The sequence below is a fragment of the Cavia porcellus genome, unplaced genomic scaffold, assembly GCF_034190915.1.
Source record: "Cavia porcellus strain 051 isolate PalLab524CR breed Dunkin Hartley unplaced genomic scaffold, mCavPor4.1 scaffold_22, whole genome shotgun sequence".
Lineage (NCBI taxonomy): Eukaryota > Metazoa > Chordata > Mammalia > Rodentia > Caviidae > Cavia > Cavia porcellus.
The window spans coordinates 26166380-26188981 of NW_026947505.1; the positions used below are offsets into that span (position 1 = coordinate 26166380).

The following is a 22602-nucleotide window of genomic DNA, read 5'->3' on the forward strand; positions in this document are numbered from 1 at the left end:
TCGAACCTGGGAGCAGAGCAGGGACCTACTCAGAGTTCCTTTTATTCTCCTTCCTTTGGGGTATGTTGTAAAGGTCCCGTGGCATAGAATCTCGGTCTCTTTCTTTAATCCCTTTCAAAAAAAATGTTCAGCTACTGCTGGAAATCTTACCCTTGGAGGCGCAAATGTCACCCACATGTCCCCAGGGGAATTCTCTTCGCCCTGCCCCTTCCCCTCCATCTAACAAACCTTAACATCACCTCCCAGGTCAGGATGCCTCCCTGGGCAGCCTCCTACCCGGCCTCTCTGCTATCCCCACAGCGGTTCTCCTTGGGTGTGGGTGTGATCCAGCACATACTGAAGTGTGTGCCTTTTCTCCATGGTGCTCTACCTAAATCCTCCAATAACTTCCCAAGGCATTCCAGATGAAACCTCCTGCCCAGCCCCTTCACCGCCACCAAGCTCTGCTCACCTGCTGCTCCCCAGACTTGTGACTTTCCCTGCCTTGCTCTCCCAGCCTCCCTGCTCGCCCTCTGCCCCAGTCAGGCCCGTCCTGGAACTCCTGGGAGTGTTTCTTGGGGCTACAAAGACTGCAGAGGTATCCACAGAGCAGCTGCCTGCATATCGTTAACCAGTTGTGGGCTCATCCAGAGGCATAACCTGAGGCCTGCAGCGGCTGGCTCTCCAGGGGTGTGTCTTGCTCTCCATATTTAAAATTGTTGTTTGTTTGTTTGTTTTGGAGATTGAACCCAAGGCCTTTACATTAAGCTATATCCCCAGACCTTTCTTTTTTCTTTTCTTTTCTTTCTTTTTGAGACAGAATCTTAAAAAGTCTCTAGGTTGCCTAGACTGGGCTCAAACTTGCAATCCATCTGCCTCAGCTTGCCAGAGTGCTGAGATTACCTCTTTAAAGACTCTCTCTTCAAATCCCATCACCTTCTGAGGGTACTGCCCCCAGTACCACAACCTATTAGTTGGGGGACACAAGTCAATCTTTCTGATAATTTGCTTGGAGTATATCTTTCCCACATGAACATAAGTTCCATGAAGGCAGGAAATCCTCTCATTCTTTTGCTCATCTCCATCCCTCAGGCCCTGAGGCCCTGAATCTTCTCTGGAGTGAGAAAACTCAGTTCCTACATGTACCTCTTGGTACCCCAACTTTCCTGTAGTGCTGTCCCACCGCCATCATCACCACCATTGAACCTCTGGTAACAGCAGAGGCCTGGATGCACTCCCTGAAAACCTGGGAGGTCACAGAGACACCACAGCTTTACTGTGTGTGTGTGTGTGTGTGTGTGTGTGTGTGTGTGTGTGTGTGTGTGTGAGTGTGTGTGTGATTGCCTCTTTATTTCTTAGGTCTCAGCCTCCTGCCAGGAAGAACAAGATGAGAATTCTGTCCCATCAGCAACTCTCATCCACTTTTCTCTGTGATGCTTTAATTGATGATTATTTATTTACCATAATAATCTAATTAATTTTCTTCTGAAGAGTTACCTTTTGTGTTTATCAGCCAAAATGCCAGAAGCAGGTAAATATCATTAGAGAAACCTACTTGGGCTGGGCCAGCTGCCATAGAATTAGACTGAGATGAAAGAGGTTTGGGTTGAAGCCCACTGATTTCAATAGCACTGAGGTCTTTCTGGAAAGAACATTTTCCTGTGTCCAGAGGAAAGGAAAGCTCAGGCGTCTTCTCAGTTCCTTAAAGAACTACCGTCTTTATCACCATCATTCCATGGTCATCATCATTAGCCTCTCCCCACCACCACTCCTGCTTCCCCCATCAGCATTAACACTGTCATCATCACCATCTGTCGGTGTCGCTCCCGGCCGGCAGGAAAAACACACGACAGATTCTGACGGTGTGCAACCTTGTCTTTATTTGTCTCCGCGTGGGCCCCGCGAGGCCTCTGCTTTGCCACCAGTCCTTTCTTGCCGGTGGACTTTCTCTCTCTCGTGCTTCTCTCTCGTAGCGGGAGAGGCACTCACTTTTATAGGGTAACAGTGGCCAATCAGTTTAAAGCGCGCGATGCGGGCTGACTGGCTAACATCAGTTGTTGCTAGGCAGACTATCTTACAGAGCGGGTTGTTTAAGTCGCCAGGGCAATCAGGGGGCAGGAAGCAGGCGCCAACTTGGCTCACTCGATGGGAGGGGTAATCTAGCTCGGGCTTTGCTCTTTTCTACAGGCCTCACGTCCGCCAAGTAAAGCGACCGGTGTCGGCCGCGGCTCCCAACATCTCCCCCTATTTTATTTACTTTGAATAAATGTATGCATCGCAGCCCACCCTGGATCGAGTGCAGAGGCTTATGCCCTGTGTTGAGGCCCACCGTAGGCCCTTGGCTTGGACCCTGGTCGGCCGTCCCCGGGTCCACCAAGGCCTTGAGACCCTCGTCCTTTTTCCAGGGCCAGGAGTGAACTGGACGGAACCTGGATGCACATAGGCATGCACTCATGCCCCTCCGTGTGATCCCCTCGGAGAGACATCTAGATCTGGGCAGATTCTAGTAATCCAGCGGCTTTCGTGCAGTATGGGGTAGGGCCTGGCTTAGGTCGAGTCGTGCTGGGGAGGCACGCTCTTACCCGTCATTGACTCACCTACCCTGCTGTGTGGTGTCAATAGGGAAGGAGTGCGGAAGACCCGCCACATCTAGACCCGGTCGTAGGCCAGTCGAGCGAGCCATGCGTAAGCCTGGGGGTCATTGTGCCCATCACGGGCTGCTGCCAGGGCCGCATGGGCAACCATGCGGACCTGACGACGTGCCGCCGCAAGGCGTCCATTAATGAACGATGTGACCCATCGGAGCAAGCATGGTCCTACAAGTAAGAGCAGAAGCAAGGAGCACAGGGGACCTAACAATGGTGAAATATAGGGGAGCAAGCCATTCCAGGCTCCCCAAAAGGGATTGTCTTGTAGTTCTTTTCTTCTCTTTTCTAGGTCTTCTTGCAGTTTCTTTAATCGGTCTCGAACGATTCCGGACTTGTTGGCATAAAAGCAGCATCTTTCCTGTAAGGCAATACAGATACCTCCCCTCTCTACAGTGAGTAGATCTAGGCCCCTTCTATTCTGCAGAACAACCTCTGCAAGGGAATCAATTTGATCTTGTATCTCCTGAAGGGTTCTCTCAACTATAGACATGTCTTCTATCAATTGCTTGGATAACTGAGTATATTTGGTTAATGAAACTCCTAGGCCCGCAGTCCCGGCGGCCAGGGCTCCAGTTATCCCCAGACCAGCCAAGAGAGGTAAAATCAGCACATCTCTCTTATGTCTTTTTATAAAGGTGTCCACAGCTCGGATGGGCATGGGTTGGTCCCCAGGGACAATACCAATGTCAGGCAACAAGTAAGCTAGGCCACATAGGCCGGTCCAATTACTGGGCAGGTAGGTATAAGCATGACCATTGCCGCAAGCAAATACTTTGCCAAAGGGGGCACATAGCGGCGAGCTACTACTTACATTGGTTATGGACTCACACGAGGCGACTGCCAGCGCTCCAACAACAATATCATAACTATTATTTTGTGGGTACTTTTGGAAACAGGATGCATTAAACTGTCCCATAAACTGGACCCGAAATGGAGGCCCATGTGAGCAATTATAGGGTGTGCTATAATTGTAAGGTTCACTTTCATAGTCTCTAAATGGCATGGCCAGCGGCCATGATTCTCCCATCATCATACACAGTCAACAATCGGAGGCCAGCCCTGGGTCAGTAAGATTGAGTGCTTTGTGGGTAGCCTCTAATATGGATTCAGTAGCGGGGTCAAGGTTAATGCCTCGGGATTTTGGGCGTAGGAGTGGATGGTAATTGACTTCAGGGAACGGATTTAATTGTTCCCATCGCTCGATGACCTGTTCCTGCTGGTACTGGTCTTGGACCCCTCCACCGTCAGAGATGTGAACGGGAGCGGTCATAGACCAACAGACCGTTTCTCCAACCTCTCCATTACAACCTGACTGCATGAATGGAGAACCGCCTACAACAGCGGGAATATGGTTAGGGGCAACAGGGCTTTTAGTTGTAGTTAGCGTTGCCATCCAATAGGTTGTACTCTTAAGTTTGCATTGTTTTGTCTCTGTATAGCATGTAACATGCATGGATTCCTCAAACTTAGTGCAGGGACATGTGGCGAGATCACCAGGCCCTGAGGGACTCACCTTAGGCTTAAGTATGCACTGATAGGATGGTTGACTAAATCCTCCTGCAGTGGAGGGGTACACAACTGAGAATGCTGTTTTATCCCCACAATCGGTCCCTGGTCCTTTTTTGGCGCTAGGTGGTATACTGCTTACCGTGCCACCTCCGCAATCGCACGGACTGCCAAGAAGGCTCGTGAGAAGATCTATTCCAGAAGCGGGGCCCCCCAGCCCCGCATGTACCATACTTTTCCTGAGGAGTGCTAGGACAATGCCCCCAATGAAAAAAGCAGCCTTTTTCGGGTTCATCTGGCTGTCAGGCCTGCTGCTGGTCTCCGGCAGGACAGGATTAGTCTTCAGTCGAAGGGCTTGTCGCACGCGTCAGTCTTTCTGGGACCCACAATGGTTCTTGTCCCGGTTCCTGCGGGAAAACACAAACCGCACCTTGGTTCCAGCTGACTACCGGATCCGGGCCCATCCATTGTCATGCTATAGATAACCGCGCCTTTGGAGGCAGGCCTTGGCTTACTCCCCCTTTTTGTTTTTTATTTTTATTTATTTATTTATTTATTTATTTATTTTATTTTTATTTTTATTTATTTTTTTTTTTTTATCGGTACCAGGGATCGAACTCGCGATTGCCTGCTTACAAGGCAGGCGCTTATGCTGCTGAGCTAAATCCCCAGCCCCTGTTTCCTCGACCGGCGTTTTTTTCAGCCTGCTCGGCAGAGAACTCTGTGTACCATGCTCGCCAATCAAGATAACTATCCGAAGGAAGGCACGCCTTGGCCAGCTGCATCCAGTCACCCGGTGTAAGAGGCTGAGAGGCAAGATTCTCTAGCATAGCTATGGTATAAGGAGCTGTGGGCCCGAAGGTCGTGACAGCGCTTTTTAATTCTCTGATCTGTTTTATTTCAAACGGTTCCCAAACATTGCGCCCTTTGCCTGGGGCCATTTGCACAGGGTATACTCCATAAGGACCGTAATCTAGTCCTTGCATCGGTGGATCCCCTCCGAACCATTGTTCACCCTTCCATAACCGCCCATGAAAATACCGTCCGCCCCGCGGCGCGACGTCATAGGACAGCGGTCGCGACAGAGTGGAACGGGGCGTCACTTCCTGTGCCGGCTGAGAGAAGGGAGGGTCCCCTGTAGCGGCCTCTCGGCGGGGAGCCGCTTCTGGAAAAGAGCTCCAGGGCGGAGCGGATGGCTCTCTATCTCCTCCCCGCCAGAGAGCGCTCGGGGGCCCTTTCTCCTCTCTCTGCTTTTCCCGGGCGGCGCACGCACACAATTCGCGGCGCAACTCGGCATAGGGGTTTTTGGCCTCTCGGCTTCCTGCCCCACCTTCTGGTTCCTCCTCGCTATCTAAGTCGGAGGACTCCAGAGCTTGGGTGTCCTCTATCTTTCCCTGGATTTTTTCCCCCTGGACAGATCCCTCCCGAGAGCATTCCGACTTTGCCTGCTCAAAAGCCTTGCGTGCGTCCATGATTTCCGCGTCTCTAACTGCCGATGGGAACCCCTTCCCCTCCCCTTCAAGGCACGCATGTATCATTTCCCACAGGGGGCGAATAGCCGGCGAAATATCGCCTCCCAATTCCGCCGAGGCGAGGTCCCCGCCTAACTTCTCCCATGACGGCAGGTTTAAATGCCCCGTGGGTAAAAACCAGGGAGCCACCCTATCTACCTCTGCTATGAATAGTTCCAGTGTTTTTTGACCTACCCTGAGGTCTCTAGCTTTTAAAAGCTTTCTAAGGGCCTTTACCAAGGGCCGCGCCTCCGCGCTCGGTAAATTACCCATTTTTAACCTCTAAGGGCTGTAACTCACCACGTGTGACTTAGAGAACCCGTCACCTACGTGTGAGCCTGAGGGGAGTCTAAAAGCCCTGTAGGTGCGCGCCACCCAGAGCCCAGGCTTATCCCCTACTCACCTGTCCGGCAGCACCACGCTGGAGCGTTGCACACCACCGAGGGGAGTGATCAGGTCCCCGTACGGGCCACCAGATGTCGGTGTCGCTCCCAGCCGGCAGGAAAAACACACGACAGATTCTGACGGTGTGCAACCTTGTCTTTATTTGTCTCCGCGTGGGCCCCGCGAGGCCTCTGCTTTGCCACCAGTCCTTTCTTACTGGTGAACTTTCTCTATCTCTCTCTGTGCTTCTCTCTCGTAGCGGGAGAGGCACTCACTTTTATAGGGTAACAGTGGCCAATCAGTTTAAAGCGCGCGATGCGGGCTGACTGGCTAACATCAGTTGTTGCTAGGCAGACTATCTTACAGAGCGGGTTGTTTAAGTCACCAGGGCAATCAGGGGGCAGGAAGCAGGCGCCAACTTGGCTCACTCGATGGGAGGGGTAATCTAGCTCAGGCTTTGCTCTTTTCTACAGGCCTCACGTCCGCCAAGTAAAGCGACCGGTGTCGGCCGCGGCTCCCAACAACCATCAGGTCCAATGTCATCACCATCCTCACCACCGACATCACTATTGTCATTGTCATCATCACCACCATCATTGTCATCATCTTTACAATCATTGTCGCTATTCTCATCACTATCATCATTAGCAGCAGCAACAGTATCGCCACCATCACGATCATAATTATCAGCATCATCACCATTACCATCATCATCATCATAAGCTCCATGACCATCAGCATCACCATCACAGTTGTCGTTATCACCACCATCACCATCATCATTACCATCATAATTATCATCAGCACCATCACCAATACCACCACCATCATCATCAGTGCACTTACCATGTATCCACTATCTATCAGGTCTTCTCTTGTTTTACCCACAAGATTTTCTAAAAATACCACTCAAAGTGGCACTTCTTTTGTTAAAATTTTTGCAAACTAACCCAGGTTATGAAAATACAGGTACATGCAGGACACATACATAGCATGTAACCATGAACCTCAGTGACGTACCATAAGCGATTGTCAGAGTAGCTAGCGCGGCTCACCCGTACACTGCGCGTGTCCAGTAGCAGCTCTCCAAGGGGAGCTAGACAGTGGTGTCCTTCAGCTGTGTAATGTTGGGGCCCAGCTAAAGGGGCAGCAGCTGCTCTGGAAGCTCTGTTTCTCACAGTGATGACAAAAGTGCAAGAAAACTAATAGTGCACTTCTGCCTGGCGGTGCACACCTGTAGCCACAGCACTCTGGGAGGCAGGAGGATGGCAGGTTCAGTCCTAGCCTGGGGCAACATAGAGAGACTCTCTCAAAATACGAAATAAAAAAGGTGTACGGATGTAGCTCAGTGTGAAGGACCATAGTTCACTACTCAGTATGGCAAATAAATAAATAAATAAAAATAAAAACAAAAAGCTATGCACGTGCTCCCGAGGCTGAATTCATCTGGCAAAGTGACGATCTCCCCAGGTGCCTACTGTTCAAGAGAAGTCATGGGGCAAACCTAGAGCCACCTGCAGGAAATTCTCTTTACACGTGAAGATGTGACGCAGTGCAAGCAGGCTAAGACTCTCACCTTCCTACCCCTTCCTCAGAGGTGAGGGCCCTCCTTGTGCCATCTCCTCTGCTAGGGGCCGCTAAGGTTGCAGGGTGTGAAGGCCAGAGGATAGTGGGGGAAAGGGCAGGAGCAGGGGCAGAGGTGTAGGGGCCCAAGACAGCTGCCTGGAGCAGCTCACATGGGACACGACTTGGTCTACTAAGGATTCTGATTCTGCTTCTGGCACCTTCTAGCTTTGTGATGCTGGGCAATCCCCCAAGTCCCCTAAGCTCTCTAAGCCCTCATGCCCGTGTATGTAAAGTGAGGAGAGTGAACCCCAAGGCAAGAATAAGAATGAATGAGTAGGACCCCTAGCCTACATTTGGACTAGAGTTTCTTTACTGCTGCTGCTGCTGGGGTGACAGGACTCCAGTGGAAGGACCCATAAGTGTGACTCTTATGCAGGTCTGGGTGACCAGACACCCTCCTGTGAAGAGCATGCAAATGAGGGATGGGAGAGTGTGCTGCCTGAGAGGAGGCACCGGGCAGGACCCAAGCAGAGCCCCGCCTCTGCCCCTCCCCGGCCCGGTCCTGTGTGCACACCACCCCTGCCCAGACCTCTTTCTTGTCACAGCCTGAGCACAAGTGGCTGTGAGTGAGCAAGCATGGCGACAGGGCTCAGATATTGCCGTGGCTTATTGGGCTGTTCTCAATGCCAGAGGGCAAGACGGAGGGGCTGTCTTCAGGATCAGGGTCTCTCTACCCTGACGTCCTGTGAGGGCTGCTAGCATTGGTGTAGGGGAGCCACAGGCAGCTCTGTAATCCCGTCATCTTGGTGCCTTCCACATACTGCTTTCTCAGGGCAGCATCCAGGGCAGGGCCTGCAGGAGACCTGGGGTCCTCCTCCTTCCTCTTGCTTGATACCATCTTGGTAGAAGAGCAGGGGAGAGATCCCTGGCTGGACTCCCAGGGTGTCACCTGCTGTGGGTGTGGGAGGACTTTCGCAGCTCTGTGGTGGACTTTCCATGTGGCTGAGGAGAAAAGGAAAGCAAGACTCAGCCCTAATCTTAGAGCCTCCGAACTCTGTGCAGATGGGCTGCCAGCCAGGCCCTGTGTGTTCTCCCTGAGCGGGTGGGCAGAAGCTAGGATGTGCAGACTTGCTGTCAGGGATCAGACCCAGGAAGTCTGCTGAGACCTGAGACAAGCAGCTGCAGAGCCCTAATGGTGTGACACTCAGCTCTCTGGGCTCTTCTGTAAATCAGTGACTGAGCCACACTCCATTCTAGAGATGCTGGGGTCTGTGCTGCTCTGCAGATGACCATCCACTCCATGTTGGCCTGGATTCTCCCACCTGCTCTACAGCCCTGGTGAGGGCAGATACCCACACACCTGGGCAATAGAAGATGCCCTGGCGCTCAGGCTGGGGCAGTCAGGACTCCATGGCAGAGCCCTCAGGCTTCCAGAGTCTGCAGGACCTGGTGCTCCAAGTCTGCTTTTAAAAAAATACACCTTGATAGATAATTCACAAACCACACAGTTCACTGTGGGAAGACACAGCTCATCACAGGTCATGTCCAAGCTTTGTTTCCACTATTGCACAGTCAGAAGTCTTTGCCCTTTGGAGGAATCAACTTTTTGGGGAGCACCTGGCCAAGGCCAAGAGGCATACAGGATCCCCATAACCTTAGATCATGGAATAGTATCAAGACATTTGTGCCTATCATATTAAAAGGGCACAGGCATTTTGTTCTTTGAAAAGTATTTGAGGGATTGGAATAAATACACACAGGAGCATAGATGTGCACACACCCTCAGACACACACAGGCACACAGGCATGTACGCAGGTGCATGTACATACAAAGGCACACATGCATACGGGTGCACACAGAGGCATACAGAGAAACAGGCACACACAGAGGCACGCATGCACACAGGCAAAATAATAGGTCACAGACACCGTGACAAAGATGGCCTTCTGATGACTGAAAATGAGAAGAAAGTCTCTCTCTCTCCCCCATTCTCTCTCTCTCTCTCTCTCTCTCTCTCTCTCTCTCTCTCTCTCCTCCCTCTCTCTCTCTCTCTGTTTCTTGCTCTAGCTCTCCCCCTCTCCATGAAAGGTCTGCTTGGAGATACACTTATCAGCCCTGTGGAGCCCCTTCATCCCTCTCTCCTTCAATCTTCCCCTTCCTGTCTCACTCCAGCCGCCCCAGGCCCATAATTAACTCTGGCCATCTCACAGCAAGTCCCACATGTGGACAGGCACAGAATGTCCATGTCTAGTTTGGTGTCCCAACCAGTCCCTAAACTGAGCCACCCTCATCTGGCAGATTGTATCATTGGTTTAATGATGCCAACATTATTCATTCAACAACAAGCGACTGAATGTTTTTTGTTTTTTGTTTTTTTTTTTTTGCTTTGACTTTGAAGGCTATTCTAGTTCAATAAGTGATATTTTACATTTGAAGCTGCTACTCTTGCAATTACAGAGATAGCTGTTAAAAGAATATGATATTGTAGGGGAAGTGTTAGGGTCCTGGACACCCTTTCCAGAGTTACACTGTGGACCAAACCTGAGCGTTTTAATCGGTTTTCTTTTCCCCTGTAATAGTTCAAGAGATTCATGTCAGCTCTGGACGTCACTCTCTGGTGTGGTTGGAGATGCTCAGGGGATTGACTTCTGCAGTATTTAGGGTTGCATTGTTGATTGTTTTGGGGATTTTATGTGTTTTGGTTTTAGTTTTGGTTTTGGAGTTGGGGATCAAACTCAAAGTCTTACACATGCCAAGTATATACTCTAACACTGAACTCCAGCCCAACCTTTTCTCTGTGATTTTGAACCTTTGGCTTAAGGAATGTACATGGAATCAGCATTCACAAATCACGTGAGCAAAAATCATAACATTGTCTATAATTAAATTTAGCATCCTCCTAAACCTCATTTTTGCCTAATTATAGGAAACCTATTCTAATCAATTACAGAATAATTCAGAAAATTTCAGGATCTATTAACTGTGCATACAATCAGTTAAAATCAGATTTCACTCCCTTTTCCCTGATGGGATCTCATTTCAGGGGCTCCTGGGTGTTGGTGGCTTTCCTAGGGTGGCAGGTAATAAGAATGGCCCAATTCTTTCCCCACCTACCTCAGCTCCGGCCTCCACCAGGAGATTCGCTTTGGCCAGTGGGATATTAGCATATTCTCCAAGAGGCAGTTTGAGGCTTCCGCTGTGCTATGTGGTTAGGCTTGCTTGGTTTTTCCCTCTGCCCTTGCCAAGATGGACATGTCCAGGCCAGCCTGCCAGTTCCAGGAAAAGACTGAGAGACAGGTGCAGCAGAGCTGGCTCATCCCAGGTGTGGCCAAGACCATCTTAGAGTGGCCAGCACTCCCAGATGTGTGGGAGAGCAACCCACAGCTGTGAAGGCACCTGGGAGCATCCATTTTGGGAGTTGTAGCTAAACAGATGTTTGTTATTTTTATGCAGCAATTCGTGGCATTTTTGGAACTATCCTCTGAGGGAATAAAAAGTCCTCTGCTCCCAGTCCAGTTTTGACATCTATTCCTAGTGAGATCCAAAGGCCAGGGCTGCCCTCCCTGGTAGACTGAGGTAGCCATAGGTCTGGATGGCTTCAGCCTGAGAAGTCACCATGATATCTGCAGCTCAGCTCCGCATATCCTGGTGCCTTGGAGCTGTTCCGTGTCTCCCTCCACTGGTGCTCCGTCTTCTCAGGGGAGCAGGAATGTCCTGTTTGGGAGCTGTGAGAGATTTAGGAACATCAGACAGTCCTGTTTTTTCCCACCCACCAGGAAAACATCGCCACTCTATTTCTCCAGTGTTCAGAGGCACAGATTCTCCCAGACCTCCTGGAAGAAGCAGGCTCAAGCCTCCTGTGCTCAGATTCCTAAAGCCTATCGTGGGGACCCATGTCCAACTCTCTCTGATCCCCCTGAGAGTAGTTTTGCATTTCTTCCTCTGTTATACTCTTGTACCTCCTACCTAGACACCAGTCCCCTCCTAAGGGATTCTACAACACCTAAGCTCCATTTTGCTAGCCTGTGTTATTGTCATCCTTTGAAGTGGGTGAGATGATCTTTCATGTCTTCACTTCCCAAAGTATTGTTGATGACACACAGTCTTATCTGAGGCCCTACAGAGCTTAGCCTCCCACCCTCCACACTAACTTACTTTCAGACAATTCAAGATGATTCTCTGTGATGAGATTCCAGAATGAATTTAACCCCCAAAAGCCAAGAACTTGACTTCCATTATGTCTCTGGGTTCTTTACATAGCAGTTATGCCTGTACATTAATAATGGAAGAGAGTGGTAACTGCATACAACAAAGAAATTGTACATGGGGAAAAAATTCAGGCAACTGGCACCAGTTTATCTTAACATGAGAATATGATTGAAAACCAATATGTTTCTTTCTCTCTTCTTTACTTGTTTTCATTTGTGTGGTATTGCTGTTCTGTTTTGATTTGAGGAGACTGGTCAATCGGAGTTTGGAAAAAGTGATGAAGAGTTTGAGTAGAGAGGAAGAGACAGTTGGCTTGGCTGAAAGCCAGCAGGGGAAACTGAGTCCCAGTGTGAGAGTTGATGCTGTCTGGGAGTCTCTGCTTTGAAGCTTCCAGCTTTGAAGTCTTGTGATCCTTGGATTTGTGCCAAGAACAATTAAGGCCAGAGACATATTTCTGATTTTACCGAATTGACCATCTCTCCTTTAGACGGGTAATTTTCCTTGCAGTTCCTAAATCTGATATATTCTGTAATTGTTGGGCATTAGTTTGACAGTGGGCATCAGATGACATCTGGACCCCCATGCAAACAGCAGAGTGTAGCAGGAAAAAATTGGAGGCTTTAAAGTTAGGCCACCCAAGGTTGATATTAGGAGGTTTCCAGCTAAAATGTCTTATAACAGTGACTTCAGCCTTAGGGATATTTATTGCTTAGTCAACAATGAGTCTGGGAAGCAGGCAGTCCTAAAATTGGGTTGACAATCAGTGATGCTGAAATGGCGAGCAGAAACACTGAAATGACACCCAGGATTTGGAGACAAAATTTTTTGTGTTGATGGGCACTGATCAGGATCATTCCCAGAATATCAGACCCTGATCTCTGGTGGTTTAGGGCTTATAGGGGAGAAGCAAGCAGGAGTTATGGAGGCAGAATGATTTGTCAGTTGGGGATTGGTTTATACCACGTGCATCATAGTGACCAGCTGTGCATCACAGTGACCAGCCATTTCTAAAAAACAGGAGCCATCAGAACTAGAGCAGAAAATATTTCCTGGAAAACTAACAAATTGAATTATACTGGGAGGACCAGTATTTTCTGTTACAATACCATTCTGAACCTGGGCGTGTTCTAGGCTTCTATTTTTCCTTTTGACTCTGTTGAACTTAATTATCCTTAACATCTCATAGATTAAGGAGGCTGCCACTGATCACACAGCTTACCCTACATACCATTCCACAAGCAGGATGGAGAAGAGGATTTAGGGGTATTTGTCCTTAAATTTCCCTGCCACCAATCACCTTTGATCAGGAAGAAACACTTTCCTAGAATCTCATGGTTTTCTCTTCCAACTCATTGGCCAGAATTAGTCATGTGCTTTCCTAAACCAACCCCTGGGAAAGGGGAAACAAGGGTCTTGTGACCAATCATAACTCATTCCCTGAGGCCAAACAGATTTCTATAAAAACCTAGGGGTTGGAAGCTGGTAAGCAGGTAATAGAACCTCCACTCTAGTTTCTAATTTGGGCCTCCTTTAGTTGCCTGTGTGATCCTGAGCAAATCACTGGGCTTTTCTGAGCCTCATTTTCAGCATTTGAAAAATGGGCCCATCATACTGCTTCACAGGGTTGTTGAGAGAATGAAATCAGATAATGTGCATGCTGTGCCATATCCTGCTCTGGAACAGTGGCCACACTTTCCTTCCTCTGTTGCATCACCATAGACAGCCAGAGGAGAGAGCAGCCTGCGGGAGCCACTTAGTCCCAGGTCTTAATTTCAATAAACTCTTTCCATGACAAGACACGCATGAGCACTGCCAAAGTCAACATGCTGGGCTCCAGTGTTTACTGCTGCGACACCTGCTGCTCTGACAGGGCTCTGTGCTGGTTTTGTACATATTGGTTTTGGACAGTGACTGCTGCAATTTTGTCTTCAGATTTCTTATGGGGGAGATTTAGCATCTGGCAACATGGCCTCTGACTGTGAGGAGTCTCCTAACAAGCCCTGTGGTTGGTGATGTGCTGGAATCAGCCTTTGGTGAGGAGACAGAAAGGGCATCTGCTTGGAAAGGGATTTTTTTCCATAGGGGCTGGTGGCCTGTTTCATGCTTGGGCTGGGTTTTCTAATGGGCACCTCGGATTTGCAGATACCAAATCAAACTCTGGGATTTCCTATTTTCTCCTGCAGCCAATCCATCAGCTCTCCCTGCAGAACAGACCTCCAGGCAGCTTCTTCCCACAGCGCTTCCTGTTCAACCCAGTCCAGGCCTTGGCCTGTGTTGCTCCGTGTCTCCCACGCTGTTTACCTCTCCCAGCACCTGCCTCTCGTTGTGGAGCAACTTCTCCATTCCGGGCATTTGGTTTCCGGTTTGGTCCCTATCCAAGCCCCACAATTCTCCAGGCCCCAGTGAGCAGACTTTGTCTGTGGAACACCAAGAGATTCACTGACTCTTTACTGATGTTTGAGAGGCAGTGTCCAGCACAGAGTATATGCTCAAGAAACATATGTTAAACAAATGAGCTCATAAATGAATGAACAGCACAAACCATCTCATCTGATTCCAGAATGTAGAGGCTGCTTTGACTTGGGCGAGGTAATTGGGGAGGTGATAAGTGTTACTACTCACAGCAAGAGTTAAATATTCTGTGATTTATTTGGAGACAAGGGTCATCTGAAGGAGAGGAAATGAGAACATATAGTTGTCCCTTTGGTGCCCTGGTCCTGGTCTCTCTGAAGATGTTGTTAATTGTGTGCCGTAACATTTGGTATGCAGCTTGAATGTTTTAATACAATTAGGAGCTAGGACAACACCCCAGAAGGCATAGCCCCCTGACACACACACACACACACACACACACACACACACACACACCCAGTTTCAGGCAATGCTCTCTGAGCTCAGTGTCCTTTGAGATACTGCATGGCAATGGCTGGCAGCTGGAGATGGGATCCAATCCAGCATCAGGATCTAACCTGGCTCCCTGGTCCCTGGCTGGTGGCCTCCTCTCTGCCACCATCTGAGGTCCTGCATCTCCTGTTCAAATCTGCTTGGCTGTAGGCTAAGAGGGCGGAGGCTGAGATCCAGCCTATTGTGGGTCTCGTGATCCCATGAGCCCCGGTGCCCAGTATCTGGCCTCTTCTAGGCAGTCTGCAATGAATTTTAGGTTGGAGGAAAAAAAATATCAGTCTTTCTCTAAGAGGTTCAACATCAGTCCCAACAGCCTGACCTGAGAGTGATCCGAGGCAGCTGGGGTCTTTACAGTTAGTGGCTCCTGCCCAAGGCCACGTGAGAACAGAATGAGGAGACGCATGTGCACTGCTGAACATAGCAGCTTGTGCTTGGGTGTCTTGGTAGACTGGGGCTTGTCTTGGTTCTGTGAGCTGAGTACACCCTGGCAAGTTTAGGCAGACAGAGAATTATTCAAGTGTATTAGGCAATGTACCTGATCTCAGATAGAACTGGGGAAACATGTCAAGGCTGATCGCCAGTGTCACCCCTACACAGAAAAAGACCAGGAAGCTGTAGTCACCAAAACCTGGGTGCATTAACCTTCCCCTGTGTCCAGTCGTACAATGCCCAACCTCTGAGCTAACACAATGCAGTGGTGTCTGGAAATGGAGCCTGAGTCCTAGCCCAAGGGACCAGTGAATGGGAGTCCTGCCTTCTATGCCAAGAAATTGAGACATGTTAACACAGGGATGTTCAGGGGCTGGGGATTTAGCTCAGCGGCATAAGCACCTGCATTGCAAGCAGGCAGTTGTGAGTTCGATCCCCGGTACCGATAAAAAAGAAAAAGAAAAAAAAAAACACAGGGATATTCCCAAGTAAAGAAAGGCATTCGGGAGAAGAGGGAACAACCAGCAGTGGGACCCATTAGCCCTACAGGGGGCGCAAGAAACAACAATGAAGGAAGAGGAGCCCACAGGGGTCAGTCTTCACCTAAGCCTGGAGCTGGGCTTTCCCATGCCACAAAGCTGATTGGCATCAGTTCTGTGGTGCCGATGTGGACAGGGCTTGGCAATACTGGATGACAGGTTATTGGGAAGTGAGATCTGGATGTGGGGTCATACAGGACAAATTTCCTGGTCACCAGGCTTTTGCATCTTCTGACAGCCCCTGCTCTGAACGCTGATCAAAATACTAACCACATAATTTCTCCAATAGGCTATTAGGCCAGTGGTTGACTGCTGCCCAAGGGAAATAATAATAACAATAATAATAGTAATGATGATTATCTCATAATTTACATTGTTCCCAGCACTGACCCAAGCACATTAAATCTGTTATCTCTGAATACTTGAGGCAACCTCAAAAGTGAAGTTCATCCCACCTAACAAGTGAGGGCTGTGATTTTAGAAAAGCAGAGCCAATCACACACCTAGCGGCAAGGGCAGGATTGTACCATCAGCCTAGTGCTGGGAACAGTGATCTTGGCTGTGACATCAGACTGTGGCTTTAAACGTGTGCCAAAGTCTCTTTCACACATGCTACACAACAACGGCCATAGTGGGGCACCGGCATTACTTGTAAGGCCCATGTGACAAGACAAGAGCTGTCCCCCGTGTCCCTCCCTCCAAACTGTTCCCCCAGAGGAACCACTTCTGTGCTCCAAAGAGTGGGGTATGCAGGGTGGGGGTGCATCACGTACCCAGACTGTCTGAGCCAGAAAGTTCCCCAGGTCGCAAAACTACAGCAACTCTAAGAACAGGGAATTCTTTTGAGACCTGAATAGGACCAGAAAGCAGGCGTTCTCACCCCAACCAACACTAGGAGACCCAGAGACACAACAAAAAGACCCGGCAGGTGCTCAGAACCAAGGCAGCGCTCCAAGATCATCCTAGCTCCACGCGAGCCCCAACTTGCCTGGCACTGGGCCAGCTCATGGCAGCAGCTCAGATGTGAAGCACTAGGGGTGTGGATGTTGGTCTTCTTACCCATGCTCTGACTTATTGGAAAAATAATTTGAAAAAGCAAATTCTGAAACTTAAAATGTGTTTAAAAGACTCAGGAGAGTGGCTAAAACAAAACCAAGGAGAAGGTAAAATTAGAACACAGATATGCAAAGTGGGGGTCCTGCTTGAACCCCAGCACACGGGATTTTGAGATTCCTTGTTGCAGAAGTGAGCACAGAAACCCAGTGAGCTGTCACCCTCCTGTCTCCCAGGGTCACTGGCTGTCTTCAGTCTGCCGGTCCGTGGTGCCTTTCCAGGTCAGTGCTGTTTTCCGCCTGTTCTCGTAGGAACCACCCTCCGCACCCTTCCTGTCCTCCTTTCCTTGCCCATCTGCAGATTTATTTTCAGCCATCTTCTCCTTCTGAAGCTGCAGGGCCTACACAGAGAGGTGAGCTCAGCCCACTCTTTCCTCCTGGCCCCCAGGCTGGTGTGGGAAGAGACCCACACGCCTCGAAGCAGCCAGCATCAAATAGCCAAGCTCTGGCTTCTCCTCAGAGCTCAGGGACTGCTGTGACCTCCCTCGCCAGCCTTGGCTCATTTCTAATCAGCTTTTCCATTATCTTGCACTGAAGTCCTCCCAGAATCGTGTTAATTGCCTATCACTACAGTTGGGTGGTTCATTTATTTTTTTCTAATGTAGGAGATCCAAATAGTTTAACCCTGTTTTTTATTTTAAAACTCTGAGGTTTGTAAATTTTGGAGTTTCTAAAGCCAAAGTAGCCAGACATATACTTACCCGAAGCCATGTATACGCATGCCATCACACACTGCCAGCATTTCAGGGCAGACCATCCAGGCGAGGCGTAAGGGAGTTGAGGGAGGTGGGGAAAATGATTCAGAGGTCTGCTACAGAAGCAGCACAGCATCATCACCGGCATCATCAGCGGCCCATCCACACCAGTCCATCACCAGCACTGCTTCCCCCTCCACCATTACTTCTGCCACCACCGGACCACACCAGCACTATCGACAACACCACATCGTCACCACCACCACCAATACCAACACATCTGCACCAATGCCATCATCACCACTTCCCCCATTCGGCATTATCACCACCAGCCACAATGCCACCCCACTACACCATCCCAACCACTCTACTGGCAACACCATATCACCAACGCCACCATCGATGCTGGCTCCCTCATCCCTGTCATCACCAGCCACAATGTCATGGCCACCAACAACACTACCTTTACCACATCATCAGAGTCACCACATCCTCACCACCATGTAAAGCCTCATAGGCAGATATACACCCACATAAACACTTGCAGGATGGATCAGACCTTTAAAGTATAAAAACTCTCATCAAAGTAGACCTTGAAGAATGTGGAGAAATAAAAACAAAGTAAAAATAGAATAACATAGACACAGCCATTTAACAGGTTGAGTAAAATAGAGTTGGCCAAGAAATGGGAATTCTGGAGATTTACCTAGAAAATTTGAAGTTGCAAGGTAAAAGAAACACTGCCTGCTCTAGGCAAGGGGTTAAGTGCAGACAGCTGGCACAGGGAGGCCAGGCTTGAAATGAGCTGACCTGAGCAGTGAGCAATGACTCAGTGGCTCGAAAAAGGAAGCCAGCAGTGGTTTGGGGCAGTCTGAGGAGTGGGAGACAGGAGCCCCAACCCAGAGCTGGAACGTGTGCCTACCAGCATTCTCTGAGCCAATCTGAGATTCTAGTGACCTAGTCTACAAAATGGCGTTGACTTGTGAAAGTCAAAGGATTCTCACTACTCAGAGTTACACAAAAGTGCAGACAATACATCCAGCTCAGAACAGTTTGCTTAAAGTATGTTACTTCCTTTGTCTCAGATCTGAGACTCGATTTTTAAAAGAAATGAGTAGACAGATAGACTGAAGAGAGTAGGTGTGGGGCGGGGGAGGCCTTTGTAATTGAAGCTCCAGAAGGTAGAGACACCAGCCTGTCATCCAGGCTGGCCACTGCCCCATCTGTCACTTTTGTCCTGAGGATTGAACAAAGGGATGTTGCATTGACCTATATCTCCAGCCCTTTTTCATTTTTTGTTTTGAGGCAGGGTCTTGCTAAGTCACTAAGTTGCCCAGGTCAAGCTCAAACTTGTGGTCTTCCTATTGGAATCCCATCACACAGTGATGGGATTACAGGTGTACAACCTTGTACTTGGCTTGAAATGTCACTTGCTGGTTTGTTATTCATCTAAAGGACTTTCCATTGTCCAATTCTGCTTAAATGCAAATACTGCCAAGAGAGATACAGCCTTACACCCTGAGGCATGGGGAACCAGCTCAGACTTTGGATAGTCTAGGCCAACCCTTCCCCATGGTCCCTGAGTATATTATAGGCTGATATTTGAAGTTTCTGAATATTCAGAGAGGAAAGAGCAGTCAGAAAGTATAAGCCTCAAGTGGATCATGTTGGAACATCAACATTCAGATGGAAAGACTACTCATTTGCAGTTAACCCTAATGGTTCCAACACATATGCACAAAGCATGAGCTGGCTGCCAGGAAGCCAGTCCAGAGTCTCCACATTCCTTGAAGCAGACTCTTCCCTGACCTCACACCGTATCTATGAATGTTTGAGAGAGGTGAGTACAGGTTCAAGGTTCTTGGACTCTGCTGCAATTAGACTCTTCTGAACAGCATTTGAAATCTCAGGAGCCAGAGCACAGCTGGAACACATAGAGCAAAGCCTCTGGCATCAGTATTGTAAATGATGATATGGATCGGCAGCTATATCTGAGACCCAGCAGAGAGAGAAGCACAGGAACCTTCCTTTTCCAAACTGACTGTGCTCACAGTGTGGCTCCAGATAAGTATCCTGGAGTCTGCCAAGCTGGCTGCCTTCACTTGTGAAGTAGGATGAGCAACTCTCCATTTCTGGGTAGTTGTAAGGAGTACAGATAATGTGTGCAAAAGTGTCCCAGGAATCGGTGGGGCTGGCAACAGGGAGACATTTTATTTGTAATTTTAGTGATTAAGACACCGAGGCAGCCTGTGCCTCCACCTGGAGAAACAGACTGTCCAAGGCCCCTTTTACCTCAGCAACCTGGGACTCTGCCATCAAACTACTCCAGTCAAGTTTGGCAAGGTGGTCTTGAGTCGCCTGGATAGACAAGCATCATGGGGGAGGCACATCTCCCCAACACCTGAACTAAGGCACAACAAAATAGCTCCCAACTCACTCTTGACCCATATACCACATTGTCCGGTGACTCACCATTCACAGGCATGACTTGCAACCTCTCTTTGTCTTTGTCACCAGCCCTTCATGTCCTAATGAGCAGGGCCCAAGAGTGACAAGTCAAGACTGTGGACCCTTGGGCCATGCTGCAGGCTGTCCAGGGCTTCAGGGCTTTGGGGTCCCAAGGACAGGTGGAATGTTGAGGAATTAGATTTTCAATCCCAGCATTACTGATATTTGTGGTATTCTTTGGGGGCCTATCCTATATGTTCCATCCACTATGTGCTAGCTGTACTCCCAGCTGTGATATCAAGATTTTCTCTAGGCCTACCTAATAGCCCCACCCACTCTCACAGAGAACCCCGATGTGGGCTCACATCCCTCTCACAGCATGCAGAGAGGAGCAGTGGCGTTCCTCCATGTGTCAGAATAAACCCACACCGGGAAGGACCATCCTGTACAGGACACAGTCATTTCCACTTCAGATGGCAGACAGGGACTGAGAGAAAGGACAGGAATGGGGTTTTCTTCTTCAAAGTGTCTTACAAGAACACAATCACGCCTTGGGGGCTGCAGCTAGGCACTGGGCCTCACACAGCCCAGTGACACAGAGTGACAGGTGCCCACAAGGCTCTTGGCGGCTATCAGGGGCAGCTCTCCACCCACAGGGCCTCTTGTCTGGCCCCCTACCCCTTTCTTCCCAGGCGACAGCTCTTCTTCCCTACTCCGGGGTGGGAGATGCCAGCACCAAGGTGGTGGTGGAGGATTGGGGAATATGATATAAAATAATATAACAGGCAACATAAAATACTAACATGCAAAACACACATATGCAGAGGGAATGAACGTGGCAGTAGATACACCAAACCTCAGTATGGTTATTGATAGAAGGCGGCTGGAATTTCAGCTGACTCTTCCCATTCATGTGCTAATCCTACTTGTTTTCTCATTTTTCCACCCTGAACACAGTTAACTTGTAGCAAGAAAAGCAAAACTCATTCAAAAAAGTAAAAAAAAGTAAACACTTTAGAAGACACATAAAACCAAGCTGCCGGAAACACCACTATTTCCATTTTGTCACCTATTGTGGGGAAGGTGTCCCTGTGTAGCGACCGTGTAGCATTTAGACAAGGGACAGGGTGTAAATGAGGAATTCTGCGAGGGTGCTGCCTGCAACCCCAGGAGGGACACTGGGCAGCCGCATTGGGGGAGAGGGGCAGCCGCTGTCCTCCCCGGAGCTGTGTCGGAACCATGCAGGGTCCGCTAGGGTGGCGTATGCGGCGCACAGGGGACCAGGCTAGTGCTCTGAGCCTAAAGGCGGCCTGGTCGAAGTGGGCGACACAAGTGAGCACGGGACCTATGACCACACCTTGAGGCCAGGTGGCTGGGCCGGGATGGGATCGCGTGCGGCTTCTGATGGGAACACGTGGGGCAGGCACGGGCGGTGACCACAGTCCTTGCAGCCTCGGAAAGGGCCGGCTCTTGGGTGGCCCGAGTTGCCGGTGTCGGTCGGCGCCCCCTGTCGGGTCTCCGCGAGCCCAGCGTCCCGCCGCTGCGTCTGCGTCGCCAGCCCCGCCTCGCCGCGGACTAGACCGCCGCTGGCCCGCGACTCTGCCGCTCTCTGCTGGCCAAAACCAAACGACACTTCCGCGCGCTTCCTGCTCCTGCGAGGACGCCTACGCTCGCTGTGCCCTTGAAAACCCTGAAACGGGGGGACTGCGTGACGGGGGACACGGTGATAGTGTCGGTTTAGCTCAGTAGCAAAGTCCTCTTGGGCCGTCCGAGGGACGCGAGAAGCTGGCTGCGCGGCCTGATGGCTCGCCGGAGCGCGAGTGGGGTGCCGCGGGGACTGTGCGCAGAGGGCTGAGTGGGGACGAACCCTGGCAACCAGACGTCGACTCAGTTCCCCGAGGTCCTGGCGGTGACAGGCACAGCCCGCCATACAGGCAGTACCATCACAAGCCCAAGGACAAGCGAGGTGGATGGCGGCTTCCGGGAGGAGGTGGCGCCGGAGGGCGTCCTCGGGTCAGCAGAGGACATGGAGGCTGCAGGGGGCGTATTGTCGCTCTTCTGGGCTGCCTCGCCCAAGTGCCACAGAGAGGAGGCTTAACAGATACTTAGTCTTTCCTGGCTCTGAAGTCCAGAGTCAAGCTCCCTACAGACCCTGCTCCCAGAAGGTGCAGGGGGACCTACTGAGTGCCTGGCTAAGCAGCAGAGCAGATAATCGGCTCTGCCTCTGCTTGCGTGGCGCTGTTTCCTGTCCTCTGCTTATTAGGACAGCAGTCCTTCTAATAACTTCGTATTACCTGGTTACATCTGCAAAGACCCCATTTCCAAAGGTCACAGGTCCTGCAGTCACCACTCACCCTACAGCTGGCACGGTTGGAGTAGGCATGGAAATTTGGAAGGGGTGCAGGGAACACCACAGGATCTCAGTGACCTGTGATCTGAGTGGCCAGGGCACGCACGAGCCTGGTGCAGCAAGGATTTGGGGCACTTCTGCTTCCCCAGGGAGAGATTGGGACATAGGTAATTTTTGACTGCATAGGGTTTTGACGCCATAGGGTTTTAGATCAAGCTGTATACTGTAGGTAATGATTTATGTTTGATTCTCAAAATCAAAAAGAAGAAAAAAGAGCTCGATCTCTTTTTCTAGTTTGAAGCAAGCCATGTCCACTGGGAA

The 22602-nt window shown here is 49.9% G+C and overlaps 1 protein-coding gene across 4 annotated transcripts; it reads right to left on the reverse strand.

The window, feature by feature from the left end:
- Positions 1-1833: 1833 nt before the first annotated feature.
- Positions 1834-21997, reverse strand: LOC134472078 (syncytin-2-like). Of its 4 annotated transcripts, none has more exons than XM_063232941.1 (2): positions 21289-21997; positions 1834-8596 (listed from the first exon to the last, which is right to left on the reverse strand). In XM_063232941.1, exon 2 carries the CDS (start codon positions 5915-5917, stop codon positions 4781-4783), a length of 1137 nt encoding a protein of 378 aa, XP_063089011.1. In that variant the 5' UTR covers positions 5918-8596; positions 21289-21997; the 3' UTR covers positions 1834-4780. The 4 variants fall into 3 exon arrangements, with proteins under 4 accessions (XP_063089013.1, XP_063089011.1, XP_063089014.1 ...); XM_063232943.1 differs by having other exon boundaries at positions 1834-4540; XM_063232942.1 differs by having other exon boundaries at positions 1834-4540; positions 21289-21491.
- Positions 21998-22602: the final 605 nt, after the last annotated feature.

Coding starts and splice junctions, on each gene's coding strand:
- LOC134472078 (XM_063232941.1), bottom strand. CDS start 5,917: ATGGGTAATTTACCGAGCGCGGAGGCGCGGCCCTTGGTAAAGGCCCTT.